The 17,179-nt window shown below is 41.7% G+C and overlaps 1 protein-coding gene across 10 annotated transcripts in view; it reads left to right on the forward strand.

Moving 5' to 3' along the window:
* Positions 1–17,179, forward strand: part of RASGEF1C (RasGEF domain family member 1C) — a 148,941-nt gene that overhangs the window by 119,283 nt on the left and 12,479 nt on the right. For 7 of the 10 annotated variants that reach the window (XM_077326698.1, XM_077326695.1, XM_077326701.1 and 4 more), the window contains 4 exons: positions 855–957; positions 1,056–1,135; positions 4,207–4,302; positions 14,188–14,283. In XM_077326698.1, coding sequence (XP_077182813.1) covers positions 855–957; positions 1,056–1,135; positions 4,207–4,302; positions 14,188–14,283 — 375 coding nt within the window. Of the gene's footprint in view, positions 1–854; positions 958–1,055; positions 1,136–4,206; positions 4,303–11,779; positions 13,295–13,315; positions 13,386–14,187; positions 14,284–17,179 lie in introns of those variants that run through there. The other 3 variants (XR_013229230.1, XR_013229229.1, XM_077326702.1) reach the window with 2 other exon arrangements.

Genomic DNA, 17,179 nt, shown 5'->3' on the forward strand with positions numbered 1-17,179 from the left:
TCCAAAAAAAAAGGAAAAAAAGAATGCTGGGAGCTTAAAATACCTCTACCAGTAAGTAGGGGTTGCTAGGAAACCACAGAAGTATTGCCAACTTTGGTTTGTACTGTCATAGAGTGGTGCATGGTCTGCCTCTTGCAGAAGTTCTCTGGCAGAAGTTCTTATGCCATTTGTTATTAAAGATTTCTTTTAAAGCAGCTGGAACTGGCCAGTGTTTGAAATGATTTGCTGAGTAGGTTGTCAATTGATGTGATCTGATAGGTTGTTTAAAACAAGAGTAACAGCACATTTTTAGAACTTCACTTTATCCTTTTTAAAAAAATTAAATCTCTATCACAATGTAATCATTGTGAGTTAAAATCAGATTTCACAACTGCTCAAATAGGTACCTGTTACCATAAATAAATATTGAGAAACACAGCAAGTGCAAAAAAGAACATTCACTAAGAATTTATGGCCAGCTTTTACTTTCTTCTTTTCAAGATGAAGGAAAGAAAAAGATGCAGTGATTGGCATGAAGCCCAGAAAAAGTACAGTAATTGGCATTTTATTGACAGCTAGTTGGATGGTGTATCCAAGGACTCAAGAGTACAGGTTTATATGTCAATGTTGGGTCAGGCTTGAAGGTATAATAGGTGCTGGTAACTCTCCATAATGGGAGCTTGCTTTGGCAAGCTGCTGGTAGTGAGTGTCATTAATCAAACAGCTTCAATGGAAGTTTGTAGCTGGACATTTTCTGAAATCAATTGATTGAGCTGTAGAATAGAGCATCTCCACTGGAGCAGCCTTGACATATCACACAGTTGGGTTTTTTTTTACACTTGTCTTTCATGTCTGTTTTATTTGTCTATTTGCAGCCTGCAAAAAAGAAGCAACGAGCACAAGTGATTGAGTTCTTCATTGATGTCGCTCGAGAGTGCTTTAACATAGGGAATTTTAATTCATTGATGGCAATCATATGTAAGTGTCTTGATGCCATCTCTGTAGGGAATCACACCTGTGGGAAGGCTCTCTCTGTTTCCTTAATGGCCTCCCTCTTTCTTCTTCTTTCTCTCCAGCTGGTATGAACATGAGTCCAGTATCCAGATTAAAGAAGACCTGGTCAAAAGTCAAAACAGCCAAGTTTTTTATTCTTGAGGTATATTATATTTCTGCTTATCATAATTTTTAGCATTTACTTGGGCTACATATTCCTATAAAATGCTGAATGATAAAATGGGCCTTGTGTATCCTACCAAATGCTGGGAAAAGAAATATGCATTAAAAAACAACAGAAAATACCTGACTCACAAAGGAGGTCTGTGTTTTTAGCTCAAGCCATGAAGAACAGAGCTAATAGTGCCATAAAAACTGGATTCTGTCCCTATTTCGACTGAAACAGCAATTCTCAGTGGCCCTCCAAAAAGCCAGTGCTTGGTAATCAGAAATGCTGAATTCTGCCAGTGAGGAAACAGCAGATCAAAGTATCCATTGGTAATTCATCCACAAAGTGGATAACATGCATGTTTGCTTGGTATAAAACTGCAAGATTCATGGTTGATATTGCCTGAATATGTTTGTTTGTTTGTTTGTTTATTTTGGATATTTTTACCGCCCTTCTATACACCTCTGAGCGGTTTACATAGAACATTGTAAAAATAGTTACATAGAACATTATAACAATCTGTCATATAACAATCAACACTATTGCAATCAGGTAAACCATTTCCTTTGAACCTCTTGTGGCATAGAGCGGTAAGGCAGCAGACATGCAGTCTAAAGCTTTGCCCATGAGGCTGGGAGTTCGACCCCAGCCCCCAGCTCAAGGTTGACTCAGCCTTCCATCCTTCCGAGGTCGGTAAAATGAGTACCCAGCTTGCTGGGGGGTAAACGGTAATGACTGGGGAAGGCATTGGCAAACCACCCCATATTGAGTCTGCCAAGAAAACGCTAGAGGGCGTCACCCCAAGGGTCAGATATGACCCAGTGCTTGCACAGGGAATACCTTTACCTTTAAACCATTTCCTTTAGGGGTCTATGAGGTGACATTTTCAAGAACCAAAATTGCAACAGTACTTGTGGCCTTGGATCTAATATTGTCATCATGTTCCCTGGATACTCCTTGTCTTCTCCTGACCAAGGCAGCTAATACCTGAAAATATGAGTATTGTCAGTTTGCTGCTCTGTGTATATATGTTCCTGGCATGATATATTTGTTCTCATTTATAGGCGTCAGGAGATTAGTACTGTAATGAATCGACACTAAAGTGGCCTAATTAAAGCATAATGCTTTTTCTGAATGCACATCCCTGGGTTGTGTCAACAGATATGGTGTGGAAGTTGCATGCTTCCCAAGGGTACAGGAGCCAGATTGACATTGAGACTATAGCATGTGAGTTTAGGAAGTTTAAGCCCACCGCTCCCAACACCATTTTTCTAACATGAAACAGAATGAGCCTTTCTCCCCTCATTGATGAGGAAGCTTAATATATACACATCCAGTAGAACAAATAGTGACTCCCTTACCTCTTATGCATGGCGGCGACCATGCTGGGCCACCACTGTTTTCTTGTGGCAGGGCAGCATACTCCACCACTTCTGTACGAATGGGGGAAGATTTCCCCAGTGGACATGGTCTGCCCCAGATTTCTGTATACACACATGCAGCTGGGACAGAAAGGTTCCACCACACTTGGCGGCAGTGGTGGTGGTTGGGGTTTACTTTCACAAAGCTGGAATTGTGTCACAATGCAATCCCACATTTGTGGAAGGTTTAAAAAATGCCCAGCAGATCCCAATGGGGTGTTTTCTGTCCTTGCTGGGACACCGTAAGTGGGAGAGGAGCTGGGCCTGGAAAGCCTGGCTCTTCCCTGTGTGCACGGGCCTAGCCCGACGTGGCTGCTGATGGCATCTGGTGTGATAAAGGGAAGGGAGAAACATCTGTGTTCCCTTGCCACAGGGCAATGGAGGCCCTAAAGCGGGCCAGAACCAGGAGGGGTCTGGGCGGCCACTGACATTATGCATAAGCAGGGATTAGCCCCACTGCCATGCGAGCACCACCTCAGACTTCCCCCCCACATGCGGAATCAGTCCCTGTGACTTAAGCCTGTTTCCCCTGCACGCTGCAGACTATCAAACTCTGACCAGCATGTGCTTTGGAAATACAAAACACCCATTTCACATGCTTTGATATGACTTGGAGAAACACCTTAAGAAAATATGTCATGCCATTAGGTCCTCAGTCTCTTTCATAAACATTCAAATGTTTAATGTAATTATATGTATTTTTTAAAATGTAATCTACCAGAGTCTCAGCATGAATGACGGACTATAAATGAAGTAAGTAAATTAATAGCCCTGGTGCTCTGAATCTCAGTACTGCACTTAACAGAAAGTATAGTGCTGAAGAGGATTTTTAAAAGCTTTAAGCAGGTATAGCTTATCATAGATAAGACCGACTTGAAGGAAAAGGATCAAACAAGGAAATATTGTTCTCATCAATATATAGTTCTGTACAGAATTTTGATTTTAGCAATTCAGCCCTCTGTTAAGTCTACAGGAAAGATTATTCCCTTCCTGGTAAAGAAGTCTTCTTGAGGGCCATTTCTCTTTGATATGTTGAAAGGGCCTCCTCCTGTCCCCGTGGAGTCCACAGTAATAGGTTTGTTAACCTACTCAATAGCATGACTTCAGTTTACCAATTCAAGGCTTTACTACCATCATCTGTAAAGCTATTATGCTAGAAATGTTGCAGTTTTAGACTTCTAATATTATTCAGTGTTGAGCCTAAAGAGCAACCATCTTGGGTGACTATTATTTGAACAGAAACATTTAGTATTCAGAACAAGTGGTTCTATTTATCTTGCACTGAGCATTGTAGAAATTAGACTCAGATTAAACAAGGAATGTCAATCCCTATTAGATAAACATCATGTGCCCAGTATGAATCAATCAGTGCCCAACAAAAAATTAGATTTGCAGTGATCATCCATTAAAAAAAATGATTATCTGACAGTATCTTTAGATACAACCTTTAAGAACGAAAGGGTTTTATCTGCAATAAGAATCATGGAATCGTCAACCACAGGAGAGACGAGGAAGGGATGAAAGAGCACAGACCCAAAGAAATGCCGAATTGTGTTCTCTCTTTTGTCAGGCTGTCTTTCATGCTGCAAATAAAATCCAGATATTTGCTGCATCATTAACTTGCTCGTGGTCCTATTCCTCTAGCATCAGATGGACCCAACTGGTAACTTTTATAACTACAGAACTGCACTGCGCGGAGCCGCTCATCGGTCCTTGACAGCACATAGCAACAGAGAAAAGGTAGGGAGAATGGCAGTGGCAATAGTGTGTGTGTGTGTGTGTGTGTGCTTTTTCAGAAGACTTGATTGCTCCAATACTGGCAACATTGTGAGAGAGACATTCCATGTGTCCCTATCTTTAGAAGTGAGGTGAGTGGCCACAGGGACACTATGGTCTTGATTGTGGTGCCTGGTCTCCAGGATCCTGTCCCTGCACTTATTTATCTGTTATCTGCTGTTTTTCAGTTTTAGACCCAAAACGAAGGTGTTTTTATTTCCCCTAACATCTGTCAATCATTATTGTGTTTAGCTAGTTCTCTTAATTCTCAACCTTAACTCTTTTAACTGCTGCAATTATTTTAGTCATTTATTGTTATGACTTGCAATCAGTTGACATTTTAGTCTGATATTTGGGATCATGCTGATTTCATTCCTGCTGCACTTTCATTTTGAATCTTATTTTAATGCTGCAGGCCTTCCTTGGACTTGGGTTTCCCACAGAAATATATACATAAATAATGGTGCTGTTTCTATTTTTATGAATCGATTTCAGAACTTTAATTATGATGGAGTCTGAAAGTGGCCTCAATAAATAACACTCAGCCATCTCCAGCCAGTCTGGATCTGGAATGAGACCTATGCTTTGCAATGGGCCTAATAGTATGGCAGAGTTATTTCTCTATTGGAGTGCCCTAGGATATGGACAGTGCTGTTCCACATATTGATAGAGTAGAATGTTGTCTCCACAACCTTTTCATTACTCTTTGAATGTGTACTCTAAAAAAAAAGTGTTTAAAAAATGATGACGAAATATCAGATGCCATGAGGGCAATGGAGGGCTTACATGAACATCAGCTCTCTTGGTTGATATTCCAAATGATACAAAGGGCCTGATTGTGTTGTCTATAATTAATTTTGATAATATTAGGTGCTGTGAAATATAAGCAACATGTACATAACTGAGTCTCTTGCACCTGAAAGTAACACTTTATTTTTTCTTTGTCATTACTGTATATCAAAATCTAAAAGAAAAGAAATAAGCTTTTTTCTAGCTTTGCTAATTTTTCACTGAAGAGTAAAATGTAATTTCATTTGTTATAATATTGGTTTAATAAGAAGTTCTTTATCTGCTATTTAATAGACCTAAATGCTAGTTAAAAGCTGTGTCACAAGGAGACAACTCATGAAGAATAACAGCAAGTGTTTCATTTTCTCTCTGTGTTTCACTCTCTGGTCGATATAAATTGGCTTCTGCTCCTCTTAGTAGGGAATCCCCGGTTACCAATAGCATTGGTTCTGTGTTCTCAGTACTTATAGGTAAAGGTATCCCCTGTGCAAGCACCGAGTCATGTCTGACCCTTGGGGTGATGCCCTCTAGCGTTTTCATGGCAGACTCAATACGGGGTGGTTTGCCGTTTTACCCCCCAGCAGCAAGCTGGGTACTCATTTTACCGACCTCGGAAGGATGGAAGGCTGAGTCAACATTGAGCCGGCTGCTGGGATTGAACTCCCAGCCTCATGGGCAAAGCTTTCAGACGGCTGCCTTACCTCTCTGCGCCACAAGAGGCTCCAGTACTTATACGCAATTTATTAACTCTTAGCCATGTAACCAAATCAGCCAGACATTGATTCAGGATTAGGAGTGTGTCATTTGGCTTGGATAAGCCTGAAAAAACTCAGATCAATGCTGATATGGGTTTTTTTCAGGCTTTGGGAGCCAAATCACAATCCCCGTTAGTTTAAACAGGTCGAATCAGAGAAGCCCAAATGGATTCAGGCTTGTTATGGTTCATTCTACGGATTGAAAAAGACCCCACTGGGGTCTTTCTCTCCAGCAGACTGCATCTGAGGCTGTGGAGAGCTTCCATTTCTCAAACATCTTGCTCCAGATAAAGATTGCCCCAACAGCACTAATCTCTCTCTCACACACCCCACAATCAACATGGTATTGATTGCAAAGAAGCCATATTGAAGTCTCGTCATGATGTGCTGGTCTCAGCATTGTCCAACCCACACCGATCATTTCCCTCTGAACATTGAGCTGCTGGTGTGCGATGAGGTGATGAATAATATAATAAGGAAAAGCAAAGAAATTCATATACAAAGGCCACAGGGGCTGGGATGAGAAGCAAATACTTTTAAGATGCTTGTGCAGCCTGCCCCCTAGGTATAGATAGGCAAGTCTGCTACGCTGTGCTTGATCTCGTTTCTTGTAGAATTCATTCATACTGGTTACATGGCATAGAGAAATATCTCCTTACGACCAAGAGCAACTGAAGGTTAATAGTTAGATGGAAATGTATTTTACAAGGGATAAAGAGTACTTTCTACTTTATCAGAATGCTTAATGCAGTTGTTGCTTGAGAAAGTGTTTATGCATTATACTTAAAATCCCACTGCCCCTACAAAAGCAATTCTCATCTCCAAAAATTTCACCCCTTCCTAAAAATTATGATTTCGCTCACATCAGACAAAATTCAGTGCATTGGAACCAATGTCTGTGTAAAGGGCAATATTATCTTCTGAAGTCTTGTAGCAAAGTTTTTTTGAACTAAATTTATAGTACATTAACACCCTGACTAAAGAAGAAAGAGGTTAATTCATCCACATTCTGTTTGGGAGAGTGATTTGAACATATTTTTTTAAGTAGCTAAACTCAGCATTTGGGTATGAAATTCTGCAGGACACTTATATCCCAATTTCCCCCACTGGCCAGTAATATAGTATAAGTATATATTATACCATGGTGTGGATTTTTTTTTCCAGGCAAGAGAAGGAGATGAATATCTTAAAACTTAATTGACTATCTGATTTGACTTGCAAATTTTCAGCACATTCAAGCAGCCACAGTGACTGCTCACAGTAGACTACAGGTTTAATGTGTCATGCATTCCAATGGACTGTTATCTAAAAGTAACTGTGTGGAGAATTTAATTTAGGGCAATGCAGATGAACAGAAACCATGCAGAAAAGACGAAATGGCATCCTGTTCAGTGCATACAGGCAGTCTGTGTTCTTTGAAGGTTGGCATAAATCTTATCAGGTGTTGATTTATTTTGACTGCTTTTCTTTAAGGATGTATGCCTTGCTTTGCCTTCCTTTCTCCCCTGCTCCAGGAAATCCAAATCAGTCTAAAACAAAAACCAAAAATAAGAAAAATAACACTAAGGCTAATGAAGTAAGGTCAAGCATGAAATATTTGCCTTCTGAATTATTTAAATTGCTTTCCTTTTGGAAGAATACTACATAGCTATAGTGGACAAGCTCCTTGCTTTGGTGTGGGTGATCACCTGCCCCCTTGACCCCTATCCATCCTGGCTCTTCAGATCAGGGGACAGGAGAATAGGAGAACCACTCCAGGAGATTGTCAGCCTCTCCCTTTCTTCTGCGGAGTTGTTGGAGGGTTTAAAGGGGGCCGTGGTGCGTCCGTTGCTGAAAAAGCAATCCCTTCATCCCTGTGTCCCAACTACCGCCCAATCTCACATCTTGCATTTCTGGGGAAGGTGATTGAAAGCGCCATGGCGTATTAGCTCCTAGCATACTTGGATGAAACTTTGGCCCTTGATCCATTCTAGTCAGGCTTCTAGCCTGGCCATAGGGTAGAAGTCCTGTTCACCCTGATAGATTACCTCCATCACCAGCTGGATCAAGGCAGTTCTCATGATCCTCAATCTGTCAGCAGCATTTGATGTTGTCAACCATGAGTTGCTGGTCTACCACCTCAGAGGGTGGAAGTGGGGGGAGGAGCTATCGCATTGTTACCAACTCACCTGCAGAGGTCTGCAGGGCACAGTCCTCTCCCCCACTTTGTTTAACATCTTTGCCCTCTGGCCCAGTTGGTGCAGAGCTTCAGGATGGGTTATGACTACACTGATGACATCACCTGCATCTCTTAATGGATGGCTGCCCTAACTCCCCCCCAGAGTCATTCACCAGATTGTGGAAGAAGTGACACACTGGCTCAAACAAAGTCAGCTGAAACTCAACCCCACAACCCCCCTGCGGTTCAGTAGGAAAGGGCCAGATAAGGAAGCATGTTTACCTAGCCTGGATGGTGTGCAGTTCAGGATGTTGCATGCCGCCAGGAATTTGGGTGTTATCTTGGAGTCCTCCCTTTCTATGGAAACCCAGGTCACTAAAGTAGCCCAGCTGATGTTTTACTATCTCCGCCAAGCAAAGCTACTAGTGCCCTATCTGTCCCAGGATCACCTTGCCAGACTGATCCATGCGACAGTCATCTCCAAACTAGATTTCTGCAACTCACTCTACACAGGCCTGCCCTTGTCTCTGTTCCAGAAATTGCAGCTGGTACAGCTGGTACAAACTGCAGCTGCTAGGGTCCAAAATGGAACACCTTGGAAGGCCCATATCCAGCCTGTGCTTCATTGATTGCCAGTTGAGTACAGGATTAGGCTCAAGGTGCTATTTTTGACCTTTAAGGCCATATGCAGACCAGACCCTGTGAACATGAGGGACCATCTAACTCCCTATGCCCCGCATAGATCCCTGGGCCATGCAAAGTCCACCTGGCCTCATCCATAAATTCCAGGTAAGCTACTCTCTTGTGTATCCCATTTGCTTCCAGCCATCATCATCCGGTTTTACTTGTGTAGCATCCCTTATAGCCCACTCTTCAGGCATAGATACAAGATTTGAAGTCCTGAACCTAGATTTGATGTACATGAAAACAGAGGTGGGAATCACTAATATTCAACCACACTGTAGTCTAGAACTTTGAATAATACTTCTCAGCAGCATCAGGTATGTATTAGACAGTACTGGTGAGAAAATGGCCCCCTGTGGCAGCCAGACTTTTTTTTAATCTGCAAAGTCAAGCAATAATATTCCAAGGAGGCCTTCAGTAACTGCCTGCCAAGACCTGGAATTACCCTGATAGATTCTGAATGTGCACACATAGGTGCTTGGTAAGACTTGCTGATCAGCAGGGTGATAAGATGGTGGGGTCCACCCTAGAAACAACTGCAGTAGATGTTTAAATACTGGAGATTCTGTAATGTTGATGTTCAGTTTATGGTGAGGGATAGCTGCAAGGAGTGAACAGCCACATCGTCCTTTTATGTACCTTCTCACTGAACGGTTGAAGGCTTTCGCAGCCAGAGTCAACTAGCCGTGGTTGGTTTTTCAGGCTATATGGTCTGGTAGTTTTAGCCCCTGGTGTTTTGCCAGTAACTGTGGCTGGCTTCTTCAGAGATAGGATATGGAAAGATGGAAATTTCTCTGTGGCAAAGTATGGAGTGTGTGAACAGTTGCTGGATGTGCCTGGTATTTTACTTACTTTGGGCATCATATTCCTATCTTATCTGGGAGTTTCCCAGGGGTGGACAGGAACTAGGAACCATTTTGCCATGTCCTACCTCTGAAGTTGCCATTCATAGTTATTGGTGAAAAGTCAGGGACTAAAACTACCAGACCACAGCCACATAGCCTGAAAAACCACCAGACCACGGCCACAACAGCCAGTACTTTCTCACTATTGATTCAGAGTACCTTTATTGGCATAAAGTGTGTAGAAACTTTCTCACTATTGAAAAGACAAAATTTGAATCCACTGGCACCTTTGTGATCAATGAAGTTTAATTCAGATGATGAAGTGTTAATGCATACAAAAGCTTATACCTAGAATTGAATTTTGGTGGACTTTAAGGTGTCCCTGAACTCAAATTTTGTTCTATTGCTTCACACCAACATGGCTACCCAACTGAATCTATTTGCTCCCTGTTATGCTTTTTCAGTGCAAATAACTTCATGGTTTGGGGTGTGCGTTTGAACACTTAGAGCGCAACTATCATAAATAACTTGAGAACATACGTTGCCAAAGCATATGACTACTTTATCATCACCCTTTCCCCAGAGCTTTACATTTCCTCAAAGCTATTATACTTTGGCGTGCACTTAAGGTATAGTTTTGTTCCTTTATAGAAAGACCAGAGGATATATTTGAAAGTTATGCCCATGTGACATATTCTTTCTCACTTTAAAAGAAAATATAGCTCCAGAAGGAGAGCTTCACCATCCAGGTGCATCTGCATAAGGCAATCAATGGAGAATTTTTATACCGAACAAGAGCTTTCCATAGGCGGATCACACAAGGCAGATGATATTTCATTGGGATGAATAAGATAAGATACATTTATTTGTATATAGCCATAGGCCTTTACAAAATATAAAATACAAATTTACAAACAGTAAAATAGAATAAAAGGAACTGTATAAAAATATAAAATTTAAGACCAAAAAACTGAAACAGCATACAAAGTGCAAGAGTGTTAAGAGGTTGCCTTAGTGGTTGTAACATTGGCCCTTATTTTCCTTGCAGCCAAGGCAAATAGGGCGGTTTTATATGTTACATCATCAACCTGGTCAGATAAAAGATAGATTATCTTTTCAGCAACGGAGTGAAGGTTAGAACCCCGTAAGGTCTCATTGAGGAATTTGGCTCTGGGTTGGGCATAAAGTAAGCAGTCAAAGATGTAGTGGGGTAAATCCTCCAGAGCTTGTGCACCATGTGTGAGCTCTGCGTAGACAAGGGGCGGGCCGCAGCCCCACTGCTTCCCGCCAAGCAGAACGGGCCGGTCACGCTGAAAAGGCTGGCACCCCTGTCTCGCTGCTGATGCTCGCCACAGCCTCGCTAATGACCCGCTGCGGCTGCGCTGGATACCGCGCGATACTGGATGGTATGTAGAATGAGGTGGGCAGGCATCGGGAGGCCACTATGGGCAGCTATGTCTATCCCAACTGAAGTGCACCCGGCGTATAGGACGACCCCCCCCCCCCACTTGGAGGCATGTTTTTCAGGGGGGGAAAGTAGTCTTGTACGCCAGCAAATACTGTATTTGTTTTTTGGCCTGAAAGTGCATGTTCCAGGTCATAGGGTTATATATCTCGATGGCTTCTAATATAGTACAGCAACTAGAAATTTAGAAAAGCCTAGCTGGATCATATCAGAAGCCCATCTAGTTCCACACAGCAGAAACCGCAAGATCACCATATAAAGCAATTAGGTCAAGGTTTCCCCCAATTTGGCATCCTTGCTTACTGCCTCTGAATGTGGATATTTTCTTTAGCCACTATGGATACTGGCCACTGAGACCTATCCTCCATGAATCTGTATAATCCCCCTTTAAAGCCATCTGTGCATAACTACAACCTTTGAGAGTGAATGCCACAATTTAATTATTCATTGCTTGATTGAGCTTTGTGGAGGGGGTCTTGGCCAATCCCTCCTCATTGTAGTCACTGCCCTCCCCAAAACTATTGCCCAGGAATTCCTGAGATTATATAGACTGCATTGTGTGGGATGCAGTACAAAGAGGGAAGTGGCAGAAGTTGCCCATTATTGCCTGAACTTGAGGAGTAATTTGTGGAGACTGACAGGGGGCTGCAGTGGGAAAGGGGAGTTTGGAAATACTCCTTCCATTAACTATGCTCTGTTCCCAGTGATATAGAACCAATCCTAAACATCTGTTTTACAAACCTAGCTCATTCTGGAGAAAAAAACCTCTTATATAGCATCAGAATTCAAACTCCAGTCGTGGAGAAGCCAACGCAAGAAATCTGGTTTAACTGCAGTTCAGTCAGAAGCCAAACCAGAAAGCTGACATGAAGAACACACACGAACACACAGAGACAGGCAGCCAGGCAGAGAAACAACTGAATAAGGAAACGATACACCATGGAGAAGTTGTGAGAGAAACAGAATTTTCTGAAATCACTTAAAGGGTGTTTGAGACAAGTTGACCATGAATCAGAGCAAAGGAGTGGATTTCTTCCTGGAAAAAATGTGATTAACTGAAAAAGCAAAGCAGGTAGAACTTGTTGCTTAGTCTTTTTTCATATTTTATTTCATTCAGTCCAATATTTGTAGCAGATGTTTTCTTCTCCAAAGGGTAACATGATCTTGTGATTCTCTGGTCTTGTCCTTTTTTCCCACCATAGGAAGCAATGGTGGTCAGATGGGGATGGTCAGATGCTGCAAATTTAGTGCCTCTACCTCAAAACCCCATCCCTCCAGACCACAGAATACAAAAAAAAGGCAAAATTTCCCATTTTTAATGGCCTCATAGGCCCCAATTGATTTGGCCTAATCTGAATAATCTAAATCCCTCCCTATACCAAGTACAAGAAGTACAGGGTTTCCCCCCCTGTGCACATTCCTATAACTCACTGGGATGTACTGAATCAATACAGTAGGAAGGGAATGACAGACATATACAATCTCCTGATCCTACTTCTATGTGCACTTTAAAATGTTGCCACCCTTGCCAGTTGCAAAAACACCAGATTCTTATATCCTACATGCCTTCAAGTGCTGCCTCTAAAACGTCACCCAAATACTTAGTGTTTCTACCTCACAGTTGAAGTAATCGTATTATCCCCCCCCCCCCAGAAAGCTTCATAGAAGGGTAAGGGCAGATGCCAAGAGTTAATCCTCAGCATCTTGAAAATGTGTCATTTCCTTTCATTACATCATTGCACAGTGTCATCATGGTCCAAGTCCACCCATTCACATAGAGCTATTTTTTTCAAGATGGCACCTGAGCATTACTGCTATAATCACACAACACTATCAGCAGGTACCATCTTAGCAGTACCTTTTTTCTCCCTCCCACTGAAAGGACTGCATCGCCTAAGGTGGTACCTGCCACCTGATAGTGTGGTGTGATTATAGCAGTGTTTCATATGTGCCATCTTGAAAGCAGTGATTCTGTGTGGCTGCGTTAAGCTCTTAAAATGCCAGCTTTCATATTCTGCTGTCTAAAGTAACACATTTCACCTCAAGCCTTTGTAGGACTTATTCTTGTTTGAAATGAGCGATGTAAAGTTTGGCATGTATTTGGTGGCTGTGTAATTGTTTCATCACATAGCCAGCTCTCAGCTAAGACCACATTTATCACATGGTCACAAAGTTGTTTGTCCAGTACAATGATAAATGCCAGAAGCAGTAGTTACTTTACCAAATGCAATAAGAAATTCATTTCTGTCCATCCATTTCTCACTCCCTCTCTGCCTTTCAGAAAGCAACCTTCCTGGCAACGGTGAGAAAAAAAATGCTACTACTTGACATGCTGCGATTCTTGAATTAGGGTGAGACATGACAGAACACTGCAGTTAGTATGAACAAACCCTAGTTTGAAATCCCAGTTTTATGCCAACTAATAAACCCCAGTTTGTCAGACACTCTGCATGAAAATGTCACAGCTAACTAATACTCTTCAGCAACCTAGAGTCAAATCAAACTATGATTTATCACAGCGCAGCCTCCATGTAAATCTGTATTATTCGCATGGTGTCTGTGGATAAAATGTCCACTGCCTTGATACCACTTCTGCAACATAAATCCTCCTCTTTCATTCACTTCACTGGAATCTCTGCTCTCTATTGGAACCTTTGCTGTGTTAAAACACAAGAGCTGATTATGCCATACGTTGCTTGTTCAAGTTTAATTGTTAATGTTCACTTAGCCATGTCTGTAGCATCCCATAATGTCATTGTATTCTTTGGCTCTTTCAGAACTTTCTGTGGTTGGTGGAAAACTTAATCTCTTTGCTTATTAAATGTCCCTGTTGCAAAAAAAAAAAAAGATCTTATATTTGCTTAAAAATTAATGCTATGGAAATATTAATAGGTAATCAACAAAACTTTAGCATATACATAATTATTTTGCCAGCCTATGCTGAGAAAATCTGCTCAGTGTACTATTGTTATTCTCTGGGTTTTTAAAGTTATCTTTTGTATCCTGTCACTTCTAGTCCTACCCAGAATTAGTATTGCTTCATTAGAGTAGTATGCTGAAAGCTAATCTCTCTTTTCTTCTTGTGAATGGGTTATTCTATCATGCAGAAAGAACAGAACGGCAAAGATAATAGTTATGTCATTCTCTTCACAGATTGTGATCCCATTCTTCAGCCTACTGATCAAAGACATTTATTTTTTGAATGAAGGATGTGCTAACCGCCTTCCAAATGGACATGTCAACTTTGAAGTAAGCAAAGTGAATATCGGCATCAAGTTCATCTACTGTTTCTCCCCTTGAACTCCAATGTTTACATTTCAGTTGGGGTAACGAAGCCTGCAGCCCCCCAAGATGCTGTTGCTTCAGAAGTCAAATACCAATGTACCTTTTCATAAAATATATCAGTTGAACACATTTTCCAGTCTTCCAAGACCATGTGTGCAATAATGCATGCGAATTTATAGTCACTCTTCCTGACACTGAAGCCGGCTCAAGGGCAGGCAGGATTCAACAAGTCACAAAGAGGCCAAGGGAGAAAACTGCCAGCCTCCCTTGTGCAGGTGTTTGGCATTCATGCATGGGGCTCTTTTGGATCCCTGCCAGAGTTTCTAATTTGAATATTGCCCTTCTGTCCCATTGGAGAGTCAGCAAATGCCATCTCAGAAATAACTAAAGGTAAAGTTTGGAGGAACAGTATTAATTTTATAGAGATTAAGGATTGGTTCATGCAAGAGCATATGAACAGTCTCCATATAAAGACTCCAAAAGCCACTAGCTCTGACAGTTGCTATAGCCAGCCCTGGGGCACTGCTGCAGAAGTCTGCCACTACCATGACCATTGCTTATCTTCCCTGGCAGCTCCTGGCTACTTCTGGCAGCAGAGAGGATTGACAAGGAAGTAATGGGGCTAATTATGTATGTACCAGTTATCTCCGCAGTCAGTTTGCCAACACTTTTAAATCATCCTTTTAAAAATGTTTTTAAAACATTCCCTTTATGTATGTGTTCTGATACTGCATGGTTTGGTTTGGTTTTTGCACTGATTATGCAAGCTAGTTTTAAATTCTACACTGAAAAAATGCAGTCAACACTATGAGGAGGGGACGCCATGCAGTATCAGAAATACAACACTGGCTTTCGCACAGCAAAAACGCTGCCATGTGCAGAAACATCTTTTTGGGCAGACTTTTTGCAAGGTTTCCTGCACAGTGGAATTCGCAGAAGCTCCTCTGTTCCCTCTCTCTGCTGCTCCAAGTTAGACACTTCTGAGTAAGTTGAATAGCTGAGCAGTGATAACATTCTCTTCACAGAGTGCTGTGCAGAAAGAGCAGGGATGGGAATGTCCATTTGGTTTAGCACCTGTTAGAGCCAGAAGCTGCTACAACCAAGCAAGCTTGTTCTCCAGCTCTTGTGTGAATTGGCCCTCAGTAAGGAGATATGGGAAGATAGAAGAAATTGTATGAGGCTATAATCCCTTTACTTAAAGGTCTGTTAGTGGTGTATTTGAGGAGATAAAACTTCCTATGCACACAAGAAATGACAAGACTGAACATCGACATTTTAGGAATCAGTGAACTAAAATGGACAGGAATGGGTGAATTTAATTCAGATGACCATCAGATATACTACTGTGGACAAGAATCTCGCAGAAGAAATGGAGTAGCCTTCATAATCAATAAGAGAGTAGGAAAAGCAGTCTTGGGATACAATCCCCAAAATGACAGAATCATCTCAGTTCGAATCCAAGGCAAACCATTCAACATCACAGTGATCCAGGTCTACGCCCCAACCACTGCTGCTGAAGAGGATGAAGTTGATCAGTTCTATGAAGCCCTACAACACCTTCTAGAAGCAACGCCCAAAAATGATGTGCTTATCATCATGGGGGATTAGAATGCTAAAGTAGGAAGCCAAAAGATAACCGGGATAACAGGCAAGTTTGGCCTTGGAGTACAAAATGAAGCAGGGCACAGGCTGGTAGAATTTTGTCAAGAGAATACAATGGTCATAGCAAACACTCTTTTCCAGCAACCCAAGAGACGACTCTACACATGGACATCACCAGACGGTCAACACAGAAATCAGATTGACTATGTGCTCTGCAGCCAAAGATGGAAATGTTCTATCCAGTCAATAAAAACAAGACCAGGAGCTGATTGTGGTTCAGATCATGAGCTTCTTGTTGCAAAATTTAGGCTTAAATTGAAGAAAGTAGGGAAAAGCACTAGGCCACTCAGGTATGAACTAAATCATATCCCTGACGAATACACAGTGGAGGTGACAAATAGATTTAAGGAATTAGATCTGATAGACAGAGTGCCTGAAGAACTATGGACGGAGGTTCGCAACATTGTACAAGAGGTAGCAACTAAAACCATCCCAAAGAAAAAGAAATGCAAGAAATCAAAATGGCTGTCTGAGGAAGCTTTACAAATAGCTAAGGAGAGAAGGGAAGTGAAAGGCAAGGGAGAAAGAGAAAGATACACCCAATTGAATGCAGAATTCCAGAGAAAAGCTAGAAGAGATAAGAATGCCTTCTTAAATGAACAGTGCAAACAAATAGAAGAAAACAATAGAATGGGGAGGACCAGAGATCTTTTCAAGAAAATTGGAGATATGAAGAGAACGTTTCATGCAAAGATGGGTATGATAAGGGACCAAAATGGTAGGGACCTCACAGAAGCAGAAGAGATCAAACAAAGGTGGCAAAATTATACAGAAGAACTATACAAGAGCGAGCTTAACATCCCTGATGACCACAATGGGGTAGTTACTGACCTGGAGCCAGACATCCTGAAATGTGAAGTCAAATGGGCCTTAGGAAGTCTGAGCAACAATAAAGCTAGTGGTAGTGACAGCATTCCAGTTGAACTATTCAAAATCTTAAAGGACGATGCAGTAAAAGTGCTACACTCAATATGCCAGCAAATTTGGAAAACTCAACAATGGCCACAGGATTGGAAAAGGTCAGTTTACATTCCAATCCCAAAGAAGGGCAATGCCAAAGAATGTTCAAACTACCGCACCATCGCACTAATTTCTCATACTAGCAAAGTTATGCTCAAAATCCTACAAGCTAGGCTCCAGCAATATGTGGACCGAGAACTTCCAGAAGTACAGGCAGGATTTCGAAGAGGCAGAGGAA

The sequence above is a fragment of the Paroedura picta genome, chromosome 3 (assembly GCF_049243985.1).
Source record: "Paroedura picta isolate Pp20150507F chromosome 3, Ppicta_v3.0, whole genome shotgun sequence".
Classification (NCBI taxonomy): Eukaryota; Metazoa; Chordata; class Lepidosauria; order Squamata; family Gekkonidae; genus Paroedura; species Paroedura picta.